Here is a 24,402-nt window from a genome sequence, read left to right as displayed (position 1 = left end):
TTTACAAGCTTCATCAGCTTAGGGCTTCAGTCTTAACACCTCTTTGTCTCCGATTTCTTCCCGTGTAAAGTAGAGGTAAAGATCATAAAGGTGGGGCCATAGCACAGGGTCTTGTAGAGCAAGCTTGTATGCTTTGCCTTTGCGACTTGCCTAAGTTTTATAGCTGCCTGCTAAAGTTCTCCCTCGATTTGCATGTTAGCGTGCAAAAGATATATTGATTATTTTTGTTTTTGAGTCAACCTTGAATTTGCAAGATCCTCCTGCTTCCGAGCCACTGTGCCTGTTTTTTGTTTGTTTGTTTGTTTTTGGGTTTTTTGTTTTTTCGAGACAGGGTTTCTCTGTATAGCCCTGGCTGTCCTGGAACTCACTTTGTAGACCAGGCTGGCCTCGAACTCAGAAATCCGCCTGCCTCTGCCTCCCGAGTGCTGGGATTAAAGGCGTGCGCCACCACTGCCCGGCTTGTGCCTGTTTTTTTGTTGTTGGTTTTTGCTTGTTTCATTTTTGAGATAGAGCCTTCATATGTAGGTCAGGCTGACTTTGAACTCCCAGCCATTGGTCTTGCTGCCTTAGCCTCTGAAGGTTGGGGCTATAGGCATGTGCTAGTATGCCTGGCATTTAAAGTCTTCATTGTCATTTCATTCTGACATCTTCCATGTTGCCATGACTGTTTGAAGTTTGAGGTGAGTGGAAAAGCAGTCGTGCCGTGACCCTCTGACAGAGGAGGGGCATTAAGCCACACTCTTCCTCATCAGAGGGCCCAAAGCAGTTAGGGATTGATGAGTTCTAGAGGACAACCTGGACAGCTTGAACTCTTAAAATGTTAATATCTTAAAAGGGAGTGTGGAGCTGGGGAGGGTGGGGCCTGAGAAGCTGGAAGCCCTGGGTTCCATCGCCCGGCACTGCAGTAAAAGACAAAACTACAGCAGCACAATGCCGGTGAGGACACGCAGCTGCTCGAGAGGTCCCACGTCGTTCACTGACCACTGAACGCCTGTCCATAGCCCACGCCCTGGGCACTTGGAATGTTAGCCGAAGGTGCCCTCTCCATGTCGCTTCTTAACTGACAGCTTGACAATATTTTGGAATGCCTGTCTGTATTTGTGTTAGAACTGGGAGCTGACAGTGCATTTGTTAAGCTAAAAGAGAAAAGTTGAAGGTTATTGGTGCATTTTGTATCAGGCAGCCTCCTGTGTGGCTGCTTGGTCTCTCCTCCCTGCGTCTCTTTCTTTGCTGAGTGTGAATTCCTTGGGGAGGATCAGCTGAGAGGAAGTGGCAGAGGGAGCTGAGCACATGCATGTGTTTGTGCCAGAATAGGAAGAAAGCCAGCTTTGCTAGAATTCCTAATGGAAATTTTTAAAAATTGAAAAGCACATTGTTGTTATTTTTGCTCACTGTGAGTGATATATGTAAAAAATATTTTTTGTTTCCTTAAGACGGGGTCTTGATATATAACTTTGGCTGGCCTGGAACTTACTGTGTAGTCCAGGCTAGCCTCAAACTTGAGGTAATTCCCTGTCTTGGCCTCCTAAGTGGTAGAATTACAAGTTTGGGTGGCCATACCTGGTTCTCAGGATATGTGCTTTGTGTGTTTGTGGGGTTGTGTGTATTTGTATGGTGTCTTCATCAGTCTCCTTACTTTTGAGATTGGTGTTTTCACAGAACATGGAGGTCACCAATTCCTCTAGGCTGACTGGCTAGTGAGCTTCACTGAGCCTTCTGTCTCTTCCCTGTTCCTATACCCCACGCCCTGGCACCAGACATGTGCTGCTGTGCTGACTTCTGTGTGGGTCCTGGGGACTGAACTCAGACCCTCCTGCTTATAAGGCGAGCAGTTTAGTGAGTGAGCCATATCTCCAGCCCTGTTTTGTTTTGATCTTGGCTTTTGATTTTTGTTGTTGTTGTTGTTGTTATGTTTTGTTTTTTAAGAGAGGGTTTCATATCGCTCAGTTTGGTCTTGAATTTGCTATGTAGTTGAGGCTGCCCTTAAACTGATAACCAGCAAAGAAAATAATTTCATTATAGTAATCTGTTTATTTTAAGACAAGATTTTGCTATGTAGCTCCATCTGGCTCAGGAACTAACAGAGATCCTCCTGCCTCTGCTTTCTGAATATTAAGATTAAAGGCATAAGCCACCACACCAAGCAGAAAATAATTTCAGATGGTAATATGATAGTGAAATAGTTTTTCTGACACTCACAAACAGAAGTAAATCTTTGAGATTTTGAAAATTTTGTAGACAAGATATCCTTTGCTGTTCTTTATAAATCTGAGCAGACTTATGAATTAAAATACAAGTATAATGTGAACACATTATAAGTAATGGATAATTAAATAGTAATTAGAGAAATATATGATGTTTAAAATACATTTGAAATAGATTTGGATAGATGCTCTAAAACAATACTGTAAGGGGCCTGAGAGATTTTCTTTTTTATGCTACTAAGATGTGGACTAATAAAGATAATTTAACATGGGCTCAGGCACAAGTGTTAAGAGGAGCATGGGCGTGGGCTTGTCCTAACAGAGTGTAACAGAGTGGTCCCTGTGTCCCTGTGTGCGGCTGGGTCTTTACAGATGGGAAAACTGGGGCACTCAAGAAGCTGTGCAGGACTTAACCAAGGTGACAAGTTGGAACCAGGATCAAAGTTTTCTGCCTCCAGCTTGAAGGTGCTTCTTTTTGCTTTAAATACTTCACACACACACACACACACACACACACACACACACACACACACACAGTTTTAGCACAAGCATATAATTTAGTACCTGTGTAAAAATTCCTTTTCTTTTATTACTGTAATCTCTCTCCCTCTCCCTCTCCCTCTCCCTCTCCCTCTCCCTCTCCCTCTCCCTCTCCCTCTCCCTCTCCCTCTCCTGAAAAATAGAATGTCCAGCCTGGTCTACATAGCTTGAACACTATAAATAAGTTAAGTTTGAAATTGTCTTGTGATTTTTAATGGGTTTTAGAAGAGATTCCTCTTGTATATGGAATCCCTTGGTAACAGGAGTTGATTTTCTTTCTCATAGTAATGATGTAGGAACCAGCTAGTTTCTTACTGTTCCTTATGGACTTCCTCATAGCTTTCTCTACTTATGTAAACAGTGTATCCTGGATTTCCTGTTTGCAGCATTCACCACACATGTAATTAATTAAAAATTCAGAGCTTAATCTGTAAACATTTCAAAGACCTCTCATGATGCCAATTATAATTCAGTGAAGAACAACACAAAATGTATTTCAAGACCTTAGCTGGTGCACAGTGATACAGCAGTAGTCTGTCAGCAGCAAAGCTCTGGTTTGATCCCATGCTGCAGAAGAGAAAGTGTGTATGTGCACCTGTATACATTATACAAAGACATTCAACCTTTTTTTCCTTACTCTTATGACTAGAAAAGAAAAATGCTTACTTTTTTTTCATGGGTGTAATATGTGTAATAGACATGTGATGTTTTGTGATGCTTTGATACTGGTATACAGTATGCAAAAATTCAGGATATTTAGCATATTCATCACGTCACATGTTTGCCATTTCTTTGTGATGAAAATGTTCAAAAATCTGATTATTGCTGGGGCTGATGGCAGAGGCCTGTAATCCCAGAGACTCAAGAGACTTTGGAAGGTGGATCATGAATTCAAGCCAGCCTGGATTACAGAGCAATTTCAAGGTCACCCTGTGCCAGGAGGAGGAGGAACAGAGACAGGGGCTGAGGGACCGGACTCAGAGATACTAGGAGCTGGGAAGATGGCTCAGTTGGTAAAGCTCGTGCCACACAGGCCTGAGGACCTGAGCTTACTTTCCACCATCTACACAAAAGCCCCACATGATGGCATGCACTGTAATCCCAGAGCCAGGGAAGATGGATATTTGGAGCTTCCTGGCTAGCTAGACTTGTCTAATTGGTGAGCCACAGGCCAGTGAGAGATCCTGTCTCCAGAACAGTGCGGATGGTACCTGAGTAGGAACATTATCTAAGGTTGTCCTCTGTCCTTCAAATACATGTGTACACACATGCATGTGCACCCACACACGTGAGTGGGAACACACATAAAAACCAAATCAGGACTGGAGAGATGCCGCAGTTAGTTCAATGCCTCCATCCAAGCACGAGGACCTGAGTTCAATCCCCAAAACCCACATACAAACTTACCACAGCAACATGTGCCTGTTGGACAGGAACTGGAGGATTTCTGCAGTTTGCTGGCTAGCCACTCTAGCCTAACTGGTGAGCTCCAGGTTCAGTGAGAGACCCTGCCTTTAAAAATATGGTGGGGAACAACTGAAGAAGACACCTGAAGTCAACCTCTGATTTCTACACACATGCACACACAGTTGCATATGTGTGCACACATGAACACATATGCAGAAATTGGTTAAGATGTATGAAAGTTCTTATTCAACATTTCTCAAAAGAAGACATTCACATAATAGCCAATAGGAATTAAAAACAAGACAAAGCCCAAAACTCATTATTGCTTAACACTCAGGAATTGTAAATCCAAACCATAATGGGGTGGTACTTCATTTCTGTTGGAATGACTCTTATCAAAATGACAGTGAATGATTGGCAGAATGTGGAGAAAACCAACCCCCCCTCATACACATAGGCACACATCCCCAATCCTGCCAGTGGTCAACATTGACTAGCACAGCTATTAATAGTACAGCTCTAGTATGGGTGTTCTTTTTTAAAAATTAAAAATAGAACTGTCACATGACCCTGCAGTCAAAGGTATAGATCCAAAGGAAATTATACCTGCATGCCCATGACCATCAAGGCACTATCCACAGTAACCAGGTATCTATGAAAGGATGGGTGAGATATGAATACACAGTAGACTGCTACTCAGCCAAAAAAATAATGAAATACCAGGGCCAGTGAGCTGGCTCCGCAGGTAAAATCACTTACTGCCAAGCCTAGCAACCTGAGTTCAGTCCCTGGATCTGCATGTGGAAAGTGGACCGCTTCCTCAGATTGTCCTATGACCTACACACAAGTACCTTGTGGGATGTAGTTTTAATTCTGGTGTTTCTCCTCACTGCGCATGTTTCAGCCAAGTGGAAAGTAGCTTTTCTTCAGGCTAGGAGTCAGGCCAGGTGTGGGGCAAATGAGGAGCTGCTGCTTGTGGCTGGAGCTGTTCCCAAACTCCCAAATAAGTTATTTTTGGTAACCTCCTTCTATGAAGGAACCCTTGTTCCTGTGAGAGAAGCCTTGCAGGAGGCAAGAGACATGGAACACGGACCAGAGAGAGGGTCCAGCACTGACGCTGCTGACTCCTGAACACATCAGCAGCCATGTGTTTGACTACTCTCTGTAACTCACCACTCTGTTTGGAGGTTCATAACTGTAGAATTAGCAAGTATTGGTTGGCTCAAGTAATCAGAAACTGAAGATTTATATAACGTTCGAAGAGATGGCACGAGGTTTTTGACATAGTGGTCTGGAGAAGATTGCTTGGTGAGATGCTCCAGCTTTTTGTTGTTGTTTCTTTTAGCAAGGTCTTGGCACCATAACACACCCTGGTCTGCAACTCTTGCAACTCTTGATTCTCCTGCCTCAGCCTCGGGATGGGCCAAAAGTATGTGCTACCACCGTGGGCCGACTGCTAAATATTGAGTTCCTTTCTCTGTAGTATGCAAATTCTCAGGCCAGTTCAATGCTGGATCAGTTGGATACAGTTCCCGGGGCATAAATCATCAACAGACTATCCTCTGTTTTCTTCAGCACACTTGAACATGAAAACTATTTACTCAATCCTCCTTTATAAAGTACCTCAGTAATACTACTACCGTGCTCACTAATCATTATTGTTAATTTTGAAGTTTATAAAGAGAGAAAAAGGTCTTCCTAAGAAAGATGGGTTAGAATCAGAGAAATGGAGAAGGAGTTTAGAGGACTAAAGTAATTTATAATAAAGTGTGAGTGTAGTAGCTAAAGATGTGCTGTTTCTACCTGATGTGCTCATTGTGTCTATGGAGAACTCTACCGTCTCTGCTATTGCTGCCTTGGTTTGAGAATCATTGGACGAGAAGTATCTTTTCGGCTACTATTACAATGAAGAAACAGGTAGAACACTTGGGGACAACCCTCACCCTCCTGTTCTTTGGGTGTTTACAATCTGATGAAGGGAATGGGAACTTTTTGGTCTTAACCTTAAGCTTTTATGTGGAATTTTTTTATGACTAACTTCCGGTAGAAGCTAAACGACAACGTTAGAGTGTGTGTGTGTGTGTGTGTAGGCATGTGTAAGTGAGCAAAGGTTGAACACAGACCCTCATGCATGCTAGGTAAGTGCACAACCACCAGCTACAATCCCAGTCCACTGATTATAACTTAATATATTGCCTACTAAAATGGTGATTTTAGCAAATGTTTGAACCAGGTGTAGTGTGGTTTATCCCAGCTATCTGGAGGCCGAGGCTGGGCAATATGAGTTTGAGGCCAGCCTGCTCTACATAATGAGTTCCAGGACAATCAGAGCAATACAGTGAGACCTTGTCTCAAAAAACAAACTGGTAGAAGCTGGAGAGGGAAGGCTCAGTTTAGAACACATATCGTTCTTGCTTTCAAGGGGCCAAAGGTTTTTTTTTAGTTATTTTTTTAAGATGTACTTATTTATATTGTGTATATGAGTACACTGTAGCTGTACAGATGGTTGTAAGCTATCATGTGGTTGCTGGAAATTGAACTCAGGGCCTCTGCTTGTTCAGGTCCCACTCAACTCCGGCCCAGAGATTTATTTATTATTATATGTAAGTACACTGTAGCTGTCTTCCGACACACCAGTAGAGGGTGTCATATCTCATTACAGATGGTTGTAAGTCACCATGTGGTTGCTGGGATTTGACCTTAGGAAGAGCAGTCAGTGCTCTTACTCGCTGAGCCATCTCTCCAACCCCCATGTGGCCCAAGTTTTATTCCCAAAACTCACCATGTAGATAGCTCACAAGTGCTTCTAACTCTAGCTACAGGAGTATCTGAGGCCTTCAGCATTTGAGGGCACCCAAACATGTGTGCATATATACATGCACACAACTAAAAAAAATAACAAATCCTTTAAAAATTCAGTTGCCAATTAAACACACAATGATTGCTGGTCTCAAGATACAGATGAGTTGGTGGAGTGGGTGCCTAGCGTACAGGATGTCCTGGGTTTGTGTCCCCGTATTCCCAGACTTCATGGAGGTAGAACAGGAGGATTAGAAGTTGTAGGTTCCTCTACTGGATAGGGAGTTTGAGTCTAGTTATAGCTACATGAGGCCCTGTTTAAAAACATTGTTTGCACCAGGCCTGGTGGCGCACGCCTTTAATCCCAGCACTCGGGAGGCAGAGGCAGGCGGATTTCTGAGTTCGAGGCCACCAGCCTGGTCTACAAAGTGAGTTCCAGGACAGCCAGGGCTATACAGAGAAACCCTGTCTCGAAAAACCAAAAAAAAAAAAAAAACCATTGTTTGCAAGGCTTGTTTGTTTATGAGATACCCTGGGCTGTCCTGGGCATTGCTGAGTAGCTAGCGGAGGATGACCTAGAATCCTTCCTCCTCCTTCGAGAGCCTTCCAGATGCTGGGGCCTCAGGCCTGTTTTCTCATACCTAGCACGTGACGGGGGTTGCTTTTTGTGTGTTTGAGACAGGATAGAAGGAAAGTAGTCAAGTAGCATTTTGCCATATTGTAACTTTGATATGTATGCCAAACAGCATGGCAGATATATTTATTAGTTTATAGGCTCTTACAATGAATTAATACATGAAATCCAAATACTACCGTAGTATACATTCAAACATGGAAGCAAAACACTCATCATACATGTAAAACAAGTGATGTTTAAAAGAATGTTGGTAGGAATTAAAGTTCAGGAACCAGGTCCAGTGGTGAATACCTTTAAGCTTTCAGCATTTAGGAGACAAGGGTAGGTGAATTTCTTGAGTTCCAGGTCAGTCTGGTCTACAGAGCAAGTTTCAGGAAAGCCAGGGACACACAGAGAACCCTCTCTCAAAATAATGATGATGATAATAATGATAATAATAATGATGATAGTGTTCAAAGATCCTAAAAACTCCTCAGGAAACTCAGAGCTGGTAAACACGGTAAGAAAGGTAGGAAGAAGTCAACATGTAGGGCGCGGTGTGGTAGAACACACCTTTAATCCCAGCACTGGGGCAGGAGACGTCATAGGAGGAGCTCAGTTGCAGACCATTCTAGTTTACATAGCAAGTTCCAGGGCTACACAGTGAGACAGTCTGAAAAACCAAAACAAACCTAAAATACTACAATAGCCCTAACCAAAGAACTGAAAGACTCTAACATGAAAGCTTTAATACAGGGAAGGAGCCAGCTGGTGCAGTCACTCTATGGGAAGGTTCTTGCTGTACAAGTCTGGTGGCCTCAGCCCAGCCCCGGGCCCATGGGCATGCACAGAGAGCACAACTCCACATATTGTTCTCTCGCTCCCACCTGTGCGCCTGGCCCCATTGCCCGTAATAGCAATGTAAAAAGCACGGAAGGGTTTCTACATTATCCTTTTGCTCATGGACTGGCAGCCTTAATATTGTGAAAATGACTGTTATTACCAAAAAGTATCTACAGACTCAGTGATGTTGTCATTGGAATTCCAATGGCATTCTTCCCAGAAAGAGGAAAAAAAAATCCTAAAATTCCTCTGAGCACAAAAGTTAATCATGAATAGAAAGAGCAGTGCTGTAGGTACCACAGTATTCCATCTCAAATATTACAGAGCTAGACTAAGAAAAGAAAAACAAAAAACCGCATGGTACAGGCACAAAAACAATTTGTAGGTAGACCAATAGAATAGAATAGGAGACTCGGGCCAAGCATGGTGCATATTTGTAATCTCAGAACCCTGGAGATTATGGCAAAAGGATACAGGCAAAAAGCCTGGACTACTACTACCACATAAGGTCTGCCATGTGTTTTAGCCTAAACTACTGCTGGCTTAAATACAGGAACAAATAGGAAGCCAGACGTAATGGTGTTCACCTGTCATCCCAGCACTCTGTAGGTGGAGGCAGGAGGATTGGGAGTTTAACATGAGCTGGGGCTTGATCTCCATGAGACCTAGTCTCAAACCAAACAAACCACAGATGGATAGAGCCATCTCATCTTTGACAAAATCAAGAATATACATAGGAGGGGCTGGAGAGATGGCTCGGTGGTTAAAGAACACTGGCTGTTCTTCCAGAGGACCTGGGTTCAGTTCTCAACACCGACATGGTGGCTCACGACTGCCTATAACAACAGTTCCAGGGGATTCAACATCCTCACACAGATATATATGCAGGCAAACACCAATGCACATAAAATAAAATAAAGAAATTAAAAAAAAGAATATACATAGGAAAAAAAGCATCTTTAAAACACGGTGCTGAGGAAACAGGGTGTCCACATATGAAAGAATGTCACAAGACTCTTATCTTCAGTCTACAATAAAACCAAAAAAAACCCAAAAAAACAAAACAAAAAAAAAAAACAAAGCCAAATCAAACTGAAACAAAAACATGTATGTTCAACATGGATGAAAGACCTTAAGGCCACTCCAAAACTGTTTAGGAAAACATAGGAGTGTGTGGTGCCAACTTTCTGCAGAGGGCTCCCACAGCCTAGGGAAGAATCCCAAGAGTTCAAGTTCTTTACAAAGCCAAAGAAACCACTGACAGAGTGAGGAGACGGCCTATAGAACAGGGAAAAGCCTGTTTGTACACCCAGCAGGGGATTAATATCCAGAATGTGGTCAAAATTGAAAAAAAAAAAAAACCCTCATCTAAACATTGAATGGAAGTAACAAATTGAATGGGCATGCCTCACCCCAAAGGAAGAACTGCAGATGGCCAATAACTACCCAGAAAAGTGTTCAACAAACTTAGCCATAAAACAAATGCCAACTACAACTGCCTTGGTTTTATCTCACCCCCAGCAGTGTGGCTAACAGCAAGAAAACAAATGGAAACAGCCTGGTGTGGTGACTCACACTTGTGACCCTGCCACTTGGGAGGGGCAGAGGAAGGAGTTTGAGGTCAGCATGGGCTACAGAGTGAGAAACCCTGTCTCAAAGGAGAGATACAGAGGTTCGAGAAACCCTGGTACATGGCTGACAGGAGTGTAAATTTGTGTAGCCACTATGCCACTCTGTATGGAGACTCCTAAAAACCCCAAATCTAGCAGTTACCTAGCAGCAACACTCCTGGGTATACACTCAAAGTCAGGATTCCACAGAGGTAGAGACACATGCATATTTATTGCTGCCACTCTAAGTGTCCATCAGTAGATGAGAAAATGTGGAACACAGATGTTATAACACATGCCTGTAACCCCAGCACTGCAGAGGCAGGCGGAGCTCTTGAGTTTCTAAATAGAATGTTGCAGGACAGTCAGGGATACACAGTAAGAGCCTGTATTTTTAAAATGTGGTACACACATATATATATAATGAAATTTCAGTTATGAAGACAAGTGGAATTATGACACGTGGGAAATGAATGAATAATTATGTTAAATAAAATAAGCCCATGCTAGAAGATCATTTCCTCTCATGCAGAATCAACCCAAGCACATGCGTGAGTGCACACACCACTGCCACCAAGGCCATCGCCACCAAAGAAGGTGGAGGAGGAGGGGGGAACCAGAGAGAATAAACCACACGTGTCATAAAAGTAGAAGGTGACACTGTTTGGGAGTAGGAAGGAGACCAACAAGAGGGAGAGGCGGAGGAAGACAGTGTGGGGCAAACAAGAACAAGGCAGCATGGGGTCCACATGTTGGAAATGTCACAGTGAAGCCCATTTCTGTGTATATAACCGAGAATAAAAAATTAAAAACATTTAGGGCTAGCTTGTTGGTGGTAAAGTGCTTGTCCTGCAAGGCCTGACCTATGTTTGCTCCTCAGGCCCCACGTAAATAATGTGGCTATGGTGGTGTGAGTCTATATACTGGCTGTGGGAAGCTGAGACAGGTGGATACCTATGTGTGTCTGGACAGCCAGTTGTCTAGTTCTAGGCCAAGTGGGCAATGCTTACGCACTGGCACCCAAGGTTGTCTTCTGGACCCAACAGAAGCACATGCAGCACACAAATATGCACTCACACAAAACCTTAAGGAAAAAAATCAATGACGGCGGTATAGTCCAGTGTTTGCTTGGCATACACCAGGTCTCATGGCTATTCTAGCACCCAGCACTGCTTTAAAAGAATAGGTTCTTGGAGTAAATAGAAGAAGTTGCATCTCACTGTATTAATGTGTTCACAGGTGGTGCATGAAGAAGGGTTAAATTGGGCATGGCTGTGCACACCTGTAATCCCAGCACTTCAGAGGCGGAGGCAACCCTCACTGCCCTGCAGTCTGGTGTCTAAACCACGACAGCCTGAACATGTGATTACAGCCACACTCCTCTGTTTCGTTTTGGTTTTGAGACAAGGTCTCACTTGTAGCCCTCGCTGTCCTGAAACTCACTGTATAGATAGGACTGGCCTTGAACATAGAGTGATCTATCTGTCTACCCTGCCTTCTGAGGCTGTGATTAAACAAACACAGTGAGGTTCAGTGAGGCTGAATGAACCACAGCTGACTTTTTTGTGGTACAGTCTTCATTGGTTCTAATAGTAAGTGGAAGAAGGAGGGGTATATTAGACATATCTACAGACAGGATCTCCCTATTTCTTGTTGTTGATGTTCATTTTGTGCTGGCTGATATGAAGTTTTTGTTTTTCTGGGTTTTTTTTAAAGACTATAATATAATCACATCATTTCTCCTGTCTCTCACTTGAAGTTTTTATATCCAGCATTCTTCCTTAATGTTGTATATATTTCTAAAGGAAAGCACTATTTCTTATTTCCACGTTCTTCAGAATTCATTACCTTTCTCTAATGGAAGAATTTGACTCTTAACTAAGCTGTTCACAAATAGTCCTCATGTAAACAAGTTTATCAAGTTTAAATTGTTGTCAGATTGGCCTGTGTTCTACAGACGATCAAACTGTACTGTTTTCCCCTTGACTGTATATTCTGCTAGAAGAGGCTGTGTTTGCTCAGAACCAATGTGGTATCCAGTCTTGCACGTGTGCATGTGCAAGTGCTCATGAAGGTACATGTATGTGCATGGCAGGCAGAGGTGGCATCAGGTCTGTTCCTCTCTCAGACTCTTTAGTTTTTGTGACAGGGTCTCTTGCTAAACCTATATATAGGACACTAATTTGGCTAGGCTAGTTGACTTTCCTTGTGCTTTGATTATAGGCATATGTGGTCATATTCAGCTTTTTATGTGGGTGTTGTGAATTCAAACAGGGCTTCGTGCTTTCACAGCGAGCACTTGGACAACTGAGCTCTCCCTCCACCCAATGTGTTGTATCATAACAGTGTCATCTACAGCTTTCATGTTGGAAAGCCATGTAATTGAGTCTCACACACACACACACACACACACACACACAGGGCTGGGCATAGTGGGCCAGATGCTATGGTGCCTCTGTGAGGTCCAGGCCAGCTGGGGCTGTACACTGGGATCCTGTCTCAACAAAAGCAAAAGTAAAAACCACCACAACAAAGAAAAGCCATATGCTTGGATGTTACACTAGATCATATTAATAAGTATGAAGCACACAATGAGCACTCATTTTTAGTTTCTATACTGATAACACCATAGGTATCACAGATAAAATATTGGTGTTCATCTGTTATAGACTCCAGTGGACAGCATTCTCATTTATTCTTTAGGTGAGCTGCTAAGAACCAGTGGTCACTCGTACTTTTGAATTCTAACCAGATTTTTTTTTTTTCATGATCTGTCCCCAAATCAGAGATAATGGTGGTAGGGGTTTTGTTGGGGAGAACACTGAATAAATTTGAAACACAGAATACTTTTATTTTCTCTCAGTAGAGATTTTTTCAGTGGTTTCCAGGCAATCCCTGGGAATGAGAGAGAAGTAAGGAAGGGGCAAGGATAGTGTCAGATTTACTCTGCCTCATTCAAAGTGTTAGTTAACCATCGGTACTGAGTTGTCTATCTTATTGTGCGTGTAACAAGCTCTTGTGGGGTCCTGCTAGGAAGCCAACTATGACTTATGACACTTGACCAGGTTCCAGCTAATGAGAAGGGTATGTCCTCTCCTCCATGAAATGATCACTGTGTAAATTCAGATGAGATTTGCTCATTGTGGGTTATGGTAAGTTGGGGAAGTATGAGGGAAGGAGGAGGTAAGACATGAACGAGGTAACCTTTCTCATCTCTGAGTGGAGGAAAGGAGAGGGGGCAAAGGTGGGGTCATAGTGAGCTGGGCTGAGGTGGTGAGTGGTTTCAATGTTGTTGGGAAGTCTGGAGTCTTCAAGGAATGTGGGGTTCCCTTCTCACTATCTACAGATAAGACTCCAGATTATGAACCTTTTCAGTACAAATGAATTTTGTGGTATTTTATGCTTCAAAAATAGATCCAATTCCGTTTCAGTTCTCATTTGTTTTTATATAACTGGAGGTTTCAAATTTTAAAATCTTTGCATTCTGAAAAATCACTGTAGATAGAGGCCACAGTCTAGCTGCTAAACATGAAGCCTAAGTTGTGAAGATGCCAACCTTCAGATTCTGTTATTGCAAACCACCTTTGTAGAACCAGAGCCTTGATCTTTGCTACTTTTCATTTTACAAATATAAAACGTAGTGTTTTCTCCCTATATGATGTGATATATGATATGACATGATATGATATGACATGATATATGATATGACATGATATGATATGATATATAATTGCAAATACAGAGAGTAAGAGAAAATTCGCTAGGAAATTTACAGAAAGTAGGCTGGGATATGGCTCATTGGGTTCAAACACTTGCCAAGCCAAATATGAGAGGACTTGAGTCTTAGATCTCCAGAACTTATGTAGAAGTCAGCATGCATGCTTGTGATCTCAGCACAGCAGTGGGTAGAGTCAGGATCCTCAGGCTAAGCTGCTATAGACTAGTCAGGCTCAGCAAGCGCTTGGTTCAACAAGAGACCTGGTGAACAGTAAAGGAAGACACATGATGACAGCTTCAGGACTCCCTCTGTGCACACACACACATGTGCACCCACATACATGTGACCATGCATACACACATGAAAAATTCACAGAAATTGATTCTTTAAACAAAAAACTAATGACATAATTTCCGTCTACTTTGAGGGCATTTGTGAAGCATGTGTGTGTGTAGGTAGAAGATTGGAATGCCCATCGCAGGCCACAGCGTTTAGTTATTTGGAATAATACTTTTCCTGAGTGAAGCCTGACTGTAACAAGAAAGTCAAATGAAGATTGGCCAATTTTAAGATTGAGCTCTTCTCTGTGTCTGATACAGCCAGCAGGCCCCAGCACACCCAACAGAGTCTCTTACACCCACTAGAGTCTCTTACAGCAGGCCCCAGTACACCCAATAGACTCTCTTACAAGACTGGGGAAACCCAGCACACTTGGACCGGTGGCCACAGCCAGGTGACTTGCTCTGACAGGGATTTGGCTTGATGCTCCCAGTGTGTTAGCAGTGAAGTTGAATGGTGTTTCCAGATTAACAATGTCAAGAATACTTAGAAAACGTTTGTGTGAACATCTTTTTAAAATTTCTAAATTCAGCATTTTGATACAAATACCCATGGTTTTCTTCTGTGTTTACATGCAGCCAGGAGCTATGGGCGGAGACGAGGTAATTTTTTTTTTTTTTAATGAGATCTTTTGCTTGCCAAACTGTGAGTAAGTACGAGTCTGTGTGTGTTAATGCCTGTGTGTATAAGACAGTAATTAATGTATGGCCTGATGTCCTAATGTAATTATTTTAGAAAGGTTATTATTTTATTATAATTATTTTCCTGTTTATCAGTAATTTGTTTTTTAATCATAATAAAGATACAGGAAAGTATCTGGAAGTTTTTGTTGTTTGGATTTTTGTGAATGGACCTGGGAAAAATAAAGGCCAAGTGTATGTGGGTTTTGGCCCTGTATTTCTATGTTCTTTTCATAGAGGGTAGAAGCTAATTTTGGGGGGCAATTTTTGATTTTACTAAGTTGTCTGGTGAATTTTTTTCTATTGCATCAAAGGCAAGTTTCTCCTAAAGTTAGGAGGAGCTTACGTTTTAAGGTCTTTACCTAGAAGTTGTGTGTTTGTGCTTGTGGTTTTCTTTTAAGAGGTACCACAAAATTTGCTCTAGTCCCTGTAAAACCTGAACTAATTAATATAACTTTCATTTGTGTAATGCTATAATCCTTTTGAATATTTCCATATCTGTAGCTGTCTATGAATGGTTTAAGTAGCAGCCAGAGGAAACCTAGCAGACGGGAAAGGGAGAATTTAGGGCAAACACCTGTGTTGTAGTCAAAATCTGTGACTCAGATCTGATTTCCTTCTCTGAAAATTATGAGGTAATAGATCCAATCATGTCCAACTTCATAATATCAGAAGCTGTAGCTTTAAGAAAAGGCGCATATGTCTGCAAAGCATTCCACAAATGTAAGATGTGTCTGCTGCTCGTTGCAGAAGCTGGGGAAGACGTGTGACTGGCTTGCTGTGTGACCTCAGTTAAAGCTAGAGCCAAAATTAGAATCTGTCTGTCTGTCTCATATGTGCTAATGTTTACCTTTTATCAGGATATTTTTGACTTTGCTTGTTATAAAGAGCAAATAAAGAGAATATTAAATTGATAGTATTTTACAGAGTAAATATTTACAGTGTAAATATGATTAGATAAATGCATATTGGCTGAATTTAATATACATATGATGGAACATTAATTTATAATCACTCTTTGGGGAACTATATTTTGTATTTGTTTTTGGTATAAAATAACTTTTATTTATATATATTTTTATCTATAGAATATATCTATAGAACCAGAAAATTTACAAATGGATAATTCTCTCTTTTTTTTTTTTTGTCAAAAAATTCTTCAGGTAAAACAGTATACAGGGTCACTTGCATTTAAAATAATATAGTGGTAGACAGTAGATAGAAGTACCTAATCATAAAGGTGAAGACCTTATAGTCAGATCTCCATATCTCCTGTCTTGCCATCACGTAGATTATCCACCTTGCTAGCTGGGTACACTGATTATGTCTCTCTTCTCCCAGCACTTGTCCTAAAGAGAGGACAAGTAGGACAGTTGCCTCACTGGACTCTACAACAGATGCAGTTGTGTTCTCTGTACAGTAAATGACAGCTTTCTTAAATTGTTTCATTGTCACAAACAAAAAAATAGAGGTTAAAATACAAATATTAGGCAGGGATAGATAATTTAGTTATAGTAAATTAACCCAACTAGTATGAAGATCATACCTTTTCAGAACACAGAATTTTTAAAATTTACAAAAACAGCATTGAAATAGCAATGTAACTTACACCGTGATTTTGTGACATTAGTCACATGAAATAGAGGCATACTTTTGAGAATTTCTACCTAATTTATAGAGCTTCCTTCATAACAAGTTAAACCATAAATTTACCGTAACCATGGAATGAGAGGCACACTCCCAGCTGGTTTCGGTGAGTTGGCCTGGCTCTCACACCGGGTGAGTCCTTATCCTCTTTTGCTTAGGAACTTGAGAACTGGCCTCCATCTTACCACACATGAAGATGAAAATTACTAGATGTAAAAATATTTCTCCAGTTGAAATATTGATCATTCAACACAGTTTTTGCGTTCAGCAGTTTTTAATCTTAGGCACCTCCTACAACATGTACGACAGGGACCTCCAACATTCAGACCTGAGCTGCAGATAAGAAAGCTGCGGCCCCGAGTGGGGAAGTGGCTTAGTTGGTAGAAGGCTTGCCTAGCATTCCTGAAGCCCCTGAGCTCTGCTCCCAGCACGGAATGAAAGCAGATGTGGGGTGCACTCCAGCAATCCCAGCACTTGGGGTGAAGGCTGGAGGGAGTTGATTGCTTTAATCCATAGGAGTAAATACCATAAATGCCATTCCTATTTATTTATTTTGATGTTGGAGCTTAAAGCCAATGCCTCATACATACATACACACCAGGCAATGACTTACACTAAGTGCCATTTCTATCTCTGCCTTTCTTATTTTTAATTTCAAAAAGTAAAATGCTAGAAATAACTATTAATTCCTTTTTACGCCATACTTGTTTCATGTTGGTAGAAAGTGCAGGATGGGTGGGGACTAGAAAATTTTCCATGGAAGTAGACATGAGGACTGCCTTTCCTCACGCATAATCAGTCGCTTGCCGAGACTTGCCTCTGGTTTCTTAAGCTTGCCTCTCCTCCCAGTTGCTCTCATGTTTGCTGCCATGTCACTCTGTTCCCCACTGAGGGTTCCCATGATCTAGTAGGTGCAGCCTCTCTTCTCTCATCTTTCTCTGGTCAGTTGTGCGCTTTGCTGTCCACTGCTCATTGCCGAGTGCTGACTGACCACTCATCCTTTCTTCTATCCTATCTCATCAGTGTCAACCAAACTCAAGCCCCCGCCCCTCTGTGTGTGTGTGTGTGTGTGTGTGTGTGTGTGTGTGTGTACACCCTATGTCAGCCTTGTGACTGCAGAAGTCAAAAGAGAGCATCTGATCCCCTGGAACTGGAGTTAGAGATGGTTGTGAACTGCTGGGAACGGAACCCAGGTCCTGGGCAAGAATAGCAAGTGGTCTTAACTGCTGAGCCACCTCTCCAACCCTGCCCGAGCTCTGTCCAATGGTCTGATAGACAGTTTTTCCCTCTGCTTCTACTACCTTGTATTCTTCCTGTGTTTTCTTTGATTCTTCAGTTGAAGATAAGTAAATCTGAGGATAAATTTGACTTGTGTGAAACACTATGCTCTGTTGATTAGGATTGTTTTGAAATAACATTCATCTATGCAGAAGAGTTTGGCATTATATTTTTTCAGTCATTAGCTGGAAATAATGGTACTTGCCCTTAGTCCTAGCCACTCAGAAGGCTGAGGCAGGAGGATCACTTGAGCTAGGAGTTTTGTGTCAGCCTAAGCAGTACCATAAGCTCCTATCTTCAAATAAATAAATAAATAATAATTAAAAATTATTTGCTAGACCTGGTGGCATAAACCTGTAATTCTAATGCTTAGGAGGCTGAGGCAGGAGGATTGCCTCATGTTTGAGACTGATAGTGAGTATCAGGCTAGCCAGAGATCCACCACAAGACCCTTTCTTGAAATTCGTAAAAGCCAGGTTTAGTGGCACGTACCTTTAATCCCAGCAGTTGGGAGGCAGAGGTGAGACCCTGTCTCAAATAACTAAATGAACGAATGAGTGGGTAAGGAAAGAAAGACTTTACTTTTATCATTTTGAATGTCTTAATCTTCCTTGTACCAGATGATGTGCTAATTACCACCTATAATATTTTGATTACCTTTGTCTTAAGTCTGCAGATTGCTTGTCAGAGATGAAGTAGGGAATGGGGGTGTTGGGTAGAAGAAACAGGTAGCAGGTGACAATGTTTGATCCATGCTTTTAATTTAGTCTTCCATTCTAAGAGAGAAGGGGCAGAAATCCCTTTCTTTAAATATAGTGATTTAGTTATGTGGGGTGGGGCAAGTGCTTTCATGTCTAACCTTGTTACTCCCAGCCCCATATCATGTAATTCTGATGAATTGATAGGCTTCTGCAATGCTGTCCATTCATGTGGAAGGATTAAGTTAGCGTCTAGACTGTTCAAAAACAGTCTAACAAGTGATTGATATATCTTAACTACGTCATTCTACTTATGCTTAAGACTAGAACTGGAGGGCAAGCGGGATGGCTCACAGGCTGAGTACATGTCATACACACCTGACACCTGAGCCTGCTCTCAGGAACTCCCAGGGGTGGATGGCTGACTCAAGAGTTGTCCGCTGCACACTCCTCACCCACAGTAAACACAAAACACTCAAAACACAGTAGAAAGAAATAGAGCTTTACTGTACCTCGAACTAACTCTCTGTGGTATATGTGCATGTTGGTGAATTCTTTAGGAACAGGAAGTAATGGGAATATATGTAAATGATTTGAGTTTTGAAAACAAAAATTATGCCAGAGGAATCCAGTAAATCTGGAATAGGGAGAATTTCAGGAATCTTTGGATACTAGACGAAGAGCTGGAAGCAAGAGACCTAGTGTGTGATTCAGCTAAGAAGAGAGGGTAGCGATGAGACTGTCATGTCCTGAGTTTGCATGGAGTCAGACTGAGGAAAACCTGGTGGTGAGATGGCCCTTGCTGTCGCTTTTGAATCAGAAGGCGAGTCTCTGGGCACAGATATGTTGGAGCTGACAAAGGAGGGGTTAAGGAAAACATAGTGGACAGGAAGGACTAGGTGGGGCTGTAGCCCAGTGTTAGAGCCCTGCCCTATCATGTCTGAGGTCCTGGCTTTTAATTCTCAGCACTAGGGGTGATGGTGGGGTAGAGGATTATGTGTGAAAGAATGAGACGGGAAATAAGAGTCAGTCTTTTCATTAGTGCCCATTTTTAGTTTGTTACTGCGGAAATTGGTGTCTGTTACATCAAAGGATCGTAGCATTATCCTTCAGAAATATTCTTCCTCTAACAAGTGTAATGTGAAGTCGGGCATGGTGGCACACTCCTTTAAGCCCAGCACTTAGGAGGCAGAGGCAGGTGGATTTCTGATTTACGAGGGAGGCCAGCCTGGTCTACAGCGTGAGTTCCAGGACAGCCAGGGCTACACAGAGAAACCCTGTCTCGAAAAACCGGGAAAAAAAAAAAAAAAAAAAAAAGAAAAGAAAAGAAAAGAAACAAGTGTAATGTGTGCTCAACCCTATTGGAAACTAGTCTGCTAGGTGGTGCCATATAAGATCTTTGCTTACATGCCTCTCTTCTTTTGCCTCCTTTCTTCTTTCTTCTCTTCCTCCGTCTCCTTTTTAATAGAGTCTCTCTGCGTCACCCTGTAGCCCTGTATGTGCTGTGTACAGGTTTTCTCACACTCATGACAATGCTTCTACCTTTAGCCTCCCCAGAGCTGAGCTTGCAGGCAGGTGCTACCATGCTTGCTGCTTACACATTTACTAGATTTCACATGAACATGAATTCTTGTGGGTTCATGGAGACATCTGTCTACATGATGCTTAATCATGCTAGTGGGGTGTGTGTGTGTTCATGCTGTTGGGTTTGACTGAACCCGTTTTGATATGCATGATAATCATGTGTTCTACCATTGAGCTGGACCTCCAGCTCTACACCAGTGTTCTTGCGGTTTAACAGAATGCTTCAGTTATACAGCAGCAAGGGTGATCCACACGTGTCTATCTGAACAGTGTAAATGAGCAAATGGGAAGCATGATTCGAGTTGCTGTTATACATATTTAGGCCATAAACATGCATGCACTCTAGTGGATGGCCTTAATTAAGAAGTTCTAAGGTTCTTGAGTTGAGGGCATCTTTCTGTGGCAAGCCCGCTGTGAGAGGGGTTTGCTGCTTGCTGGTGAGACTATGGTACAGCTGAGCTCCGTGAGTGAAAGACACAAATAAATGGTTCTAGAGTGAAACAGACATGGGTTGAAGAATGAAATGTTTGTGATTATAATCTCTTGAATGTTATTGGTAAGTGTAGTGGTGGAAAAATATGAACACAAAAGAGGGAAAGGAGATGAACAAGAAAGAGAGGGAGAGGAGTCAGGTCACTCGCTTTTCACTGTTGTGAGAAATCGGTGTGAGAGGAAGCAGAGGAAGAATGAAGATGGAGTTCTGGGCCTTCTGTCCATTGTGGTCACTAAGTGTCTGCATGCCAACCCCATCTTACACTCTAGACATGGTCTCTCACTTTGCTTGGAATTTTCTCTAGGTAGGACAGAGATGGTAAATAAATGAGACTAATTTTTATTCATTTGATAAAATCCAGGCACTAGTGAGTCGGCCCATTGGGTAAAGACGCTTGCTGCATAAGTCTGGTGACCTGGGTTCAATTTCCAGGCCCCACATAAAGATGTAAAAAGAACCAGTCACACTGAATTGTCCCCAACTTCCACATGTGCACCATCACCCATGAGCCTACAGAACACAGAAATGAAGGTAAAGTAGTTGTTTTAGAAAGACCAATGGTGCTACAGGATTGTAACTATAGAACTTGGCAGGTAGAGGCAGAAGGATTAGGAGTTTAAGGCCAGCCTTTGGCTACATAGTGAATTCCAGGTCAGACTGAGGCACAGGAAACTTTAACTCTTCCATTCTCTCCTCTCTCCATCTGTTTTTAAATAGGACAGAATGGGAGATGACCTATTTCAGCGATGGAGAGGTCAGATGATATTTAAAGTGAAGCACAAAGGATGAGGAGATATCTGGGGCTTCTTGTTTGAGATAGTGTCTCACTGTCTGTTCTAAGCTGGCTTTGAATTTAGGATTCTCCCGTCTCCAGTGTCTTTCCTAGAGTATTAGGATTACAAGCATATACCACCATGCATGGCTTTTAATTTTTTAATTATGGAAACTTTCAAGCGTATAAAAATGTGGAGGAGTTTAATGACTTCTCCTCTGGCCTCTGCAGGCACCAGTCATGCATTCAATGCCCGTACATACAGTCAGGTAAAGCACCCATTAATAGAAATAAAGGCAGCTTTTAAGAAGGGACGGTGGCAGAAGTAGCTTGTAGAAAAGATCTTGAAAATACTCTATGCCCAGAAAGGATGTCAGTCACACAGCATTTACTCATCTGAATTTGCAGATGAAGAAAATCTACTGAGCACAAAGAATAGTGATGACCTAGAACTGAGTGGTTGTAGGAAAATAGAAGTGACTTCTAATTGGTTAAATGTATGAAGCATGTGACATGTGAATTATATTTCAGTAAGACTGTTGTCTTTAAGAAGACTTGAGACAGGCTGGAGAGATGGCGTCAGCGGTTAAGGACACTGACTATTTTTCCAGAGGTCCTGAGTTCAAATCCCAGCAACCACATGGTGGCTCACAACTGTCTGTAGTGGGATCCGATGCCGTCTTCTGGTGTGTCTGCAGACAGCAACAGTGTACTCATATACATAAAACAAACAAATCTTTAAAGGGGGTGGGAGGTGCTGGCTCAGCTGTTAGACTAGGCTCACAACCAAAACTGTAAGAAGACTCGAGGCAAGGAAATGGCTGATACCGTTGAGTGTTAGGAGGAGTTTGGACGGAGGATGGGAGCCTGCTTTTACTGACCTTTTACTTCGTGTAGGGATTTTGAGCTTGGTCCAAGTATGGAAGGAGATCATTGCAGAGCCTAGTGATTAACTTTGTTTCGAAAACAGGGCTCTGCTGCTTGGAGAGGAAGAGAAAGGAGAGTGTGTGTCTACTTAGAAGATGTCAAGATAACAAGAAATGGTGGGATGTAGGTTAGTATGGTGGCAATGAGGGTGTAGAGACATTGACAGTGATGCATCCTAGAGAGAAGACGCTGCAGAACCAGAAGACTAGCATTGCACAGATGGGTGGGATGCAGCAGTCACTCAGAAGGTGACCTTGGTGATCTGGCAGAAGCTGTGGGGTGAATGGTAATGCCATGACTTGAAATGGCAGTGGGAAAACAGAATTTAGGGTAGATATTGAGAGTTTACTTGTAACTGGATGTGTTGGCACACATCTTTAATCCTAGCATGCAGGAGGCAGAGGCAGGCAGATCTCTGTGAGTTTGAGAACAGCCTGGTCTTTATGGTTCATTTCAGGTCATCAAGGGCTATAAGACATTGCCTCAAAAATTATTTAATAGGAATTTGCTAGTAAGCATATGATGACTCAGATATACCACTTTTTAATATAAAGTAAAATTAGTTTTTATTATGTAAGAGTTCTGTGCAAGGCATGGTGGCAAGCCCCACACTGATGCTGAGGTACTTATAGACCGGAGGAGAGTCAAGAGTTTGAGGCCACCCTGGGCTACATAGTGAGGCCTGTGTGAAAACAAAGAAGCAAAGCCAAACAAACTGCTCAATAAGAGAGTCTGGAGTCTCTTACTACATTATAAAGTAAGACCCAGAGAGGTGATCTGTCCTCTCCAACGTTGAAGACTGGAGATGAAGCTGGAAACTATTTCAATTTCTGTGGAGATTATTTATTTAGTTTTAGGAAACATTTCTCATCATCCCTTTTTGTTAAATTCCTAAGCTGATTTCTGAGCCGCTTGCCAGACTGAGCCAAAAGGACCCGAGAGTGGAACAGTTGGACCAGAAATGTCCTGGACAGCTGCGGTCCTGGGGCTTCAGCAAATGCTGGTATGATGTCTTTAGAAGCACAACATGGTCATTACTCTGGTTTCCCCTTCATTTGTTGTGGGAAGACGCTTTCTGGCGAGGACAGTCTTGAAGCTTTGCCTTGCGTATTAGCACTTTGCAGGTCATCTGGCACTGGCTTCTGCAGCTCTTTTAGCTTCAGGTCATTGCCATTTTCAAATATTATTATTCATTGACTTATAGACTGCACATTCTGAGCAATAACTAAGAGTATATACCAGGAGCAGGTGGAAACCCACATGGCCAAGGTAGAACAGTCAAGAAGCCTTTTCTTTTTCTTCTGTTGAAATATTGTATATAAATTTTCTGTGGAAGTATCTGAGGTTCTAATTCAGATTTATGCTATCTTCACATAGGAGTATACATCTTTTAGGCTATAATATGGATTGTTTAAAGCATTTTGGTGTTGGGGAATGTTTTTCTTAAAACAAATATTTCAGAGGGGTGCTAGGTAGTGAGGCAGGACTACAGGGTAGCTCCCGTGCAGCTTCATAAGATTTCAGTTACTAGTTACATGTCCAGAAACTAAAACTTCAGTTTCGCTAGGAATAGCCTTTTTTGAGACAGTATCTCATATAGTCCATCCCGAACACACATCTCAGACCCCGTCACTACTGCTCACATTTAAGGCAGGGTCTTGCTATCCTGGGTAGGTTCAGGTACACTCTGCAGGCCAGGGTGGCCTCAGACATGAGAGCCTCCTACTCAACCTCCCAAGTGCTGAGGTTTCCCGCATGTGCCAAACAACCCATCTGGGACAATTTGTTTTGAGCATGGATATATGCCAACCAAATGACTATATGAATAATAGCCTCCCAAGGGTTCAGTGGACTGCTCAGAATGCCACTGCACTACCTTACCCTGGTGAGAGTGTGCAGCAATGAACGCATCACTGGCCTGTTCCAAGACCACCCCTCACAGTAACAAAACATTCAGAGCCAAAGGCCTGAAGCTCTGTCTCAACACCCACAACCAGTAATGTGACTCCACCTCCAGGGTATCCTCTTCTGGTGGCCATAGGCACCTGCACACACATGGCAAACACAGAGAGACGCTCAGACACATACATTCTAATGTAAATAAGTAAACAGTCCTTCAGGAGCTTATGACTAGAGCAGAGGGAAACAGATGGCTGTCAGAGCGTGGGACCACTCTAGCCACAGAAGTGCTCCTTCTTAGCATCTCTCTCTCTCTCTCTCTCTCTCTCTCTCTCTCTCTCTCTCTCT

At 42.3% G+C, this 24,402-nt stretch overlaps 1 protein-coding gene across 13 annotated transcripts in view; it reads left to right on the top strand.

Moving 5' to 3' along the window:
* The window catches only part of Cpeb3 (cytoplasmic polyadenylation element binding protein 3), a 187,271-nt gene that overhangs the window by 87,097 nt on the left and 75,772 nt on the right, over positions 1–24,402 (top strand). For 9 of the 13 annotated variants that reach the window (XM_029472536.1, XM_029472535.1, XM_029472539.1 and 6 more), the window contains exon 5: positions 14,655–14,678. The exons of the other annotated variants lie outside the window; for them this stretch is intronic. In XM_029472536.1, coding sequence (XP_029328396.1) covers positions 14,655–14,678 — 24 coding nt within the window. The remainder of the gene's footprint in view (positions 1–14,654; positions 14,679–24,402) is intronic. 13 annotated transcript variants of the gene reach the window in all.

Source organism: Mus caroli, chromosome 19, assembly GCF_900094665.2.
Source record: "Mus caroli chromosome 19, CAROLI_EIJ_v1.1, whole genome shotgun sequence".
Lineage (NCBI taxonomy): Eukaryota > Metazoa > Chordata > Mammalia > Rodentia > Muridae > Mus > Mus caroli.
This window is presented reverse-complemented; position numbering and strand designations above follow the sequence as displayed.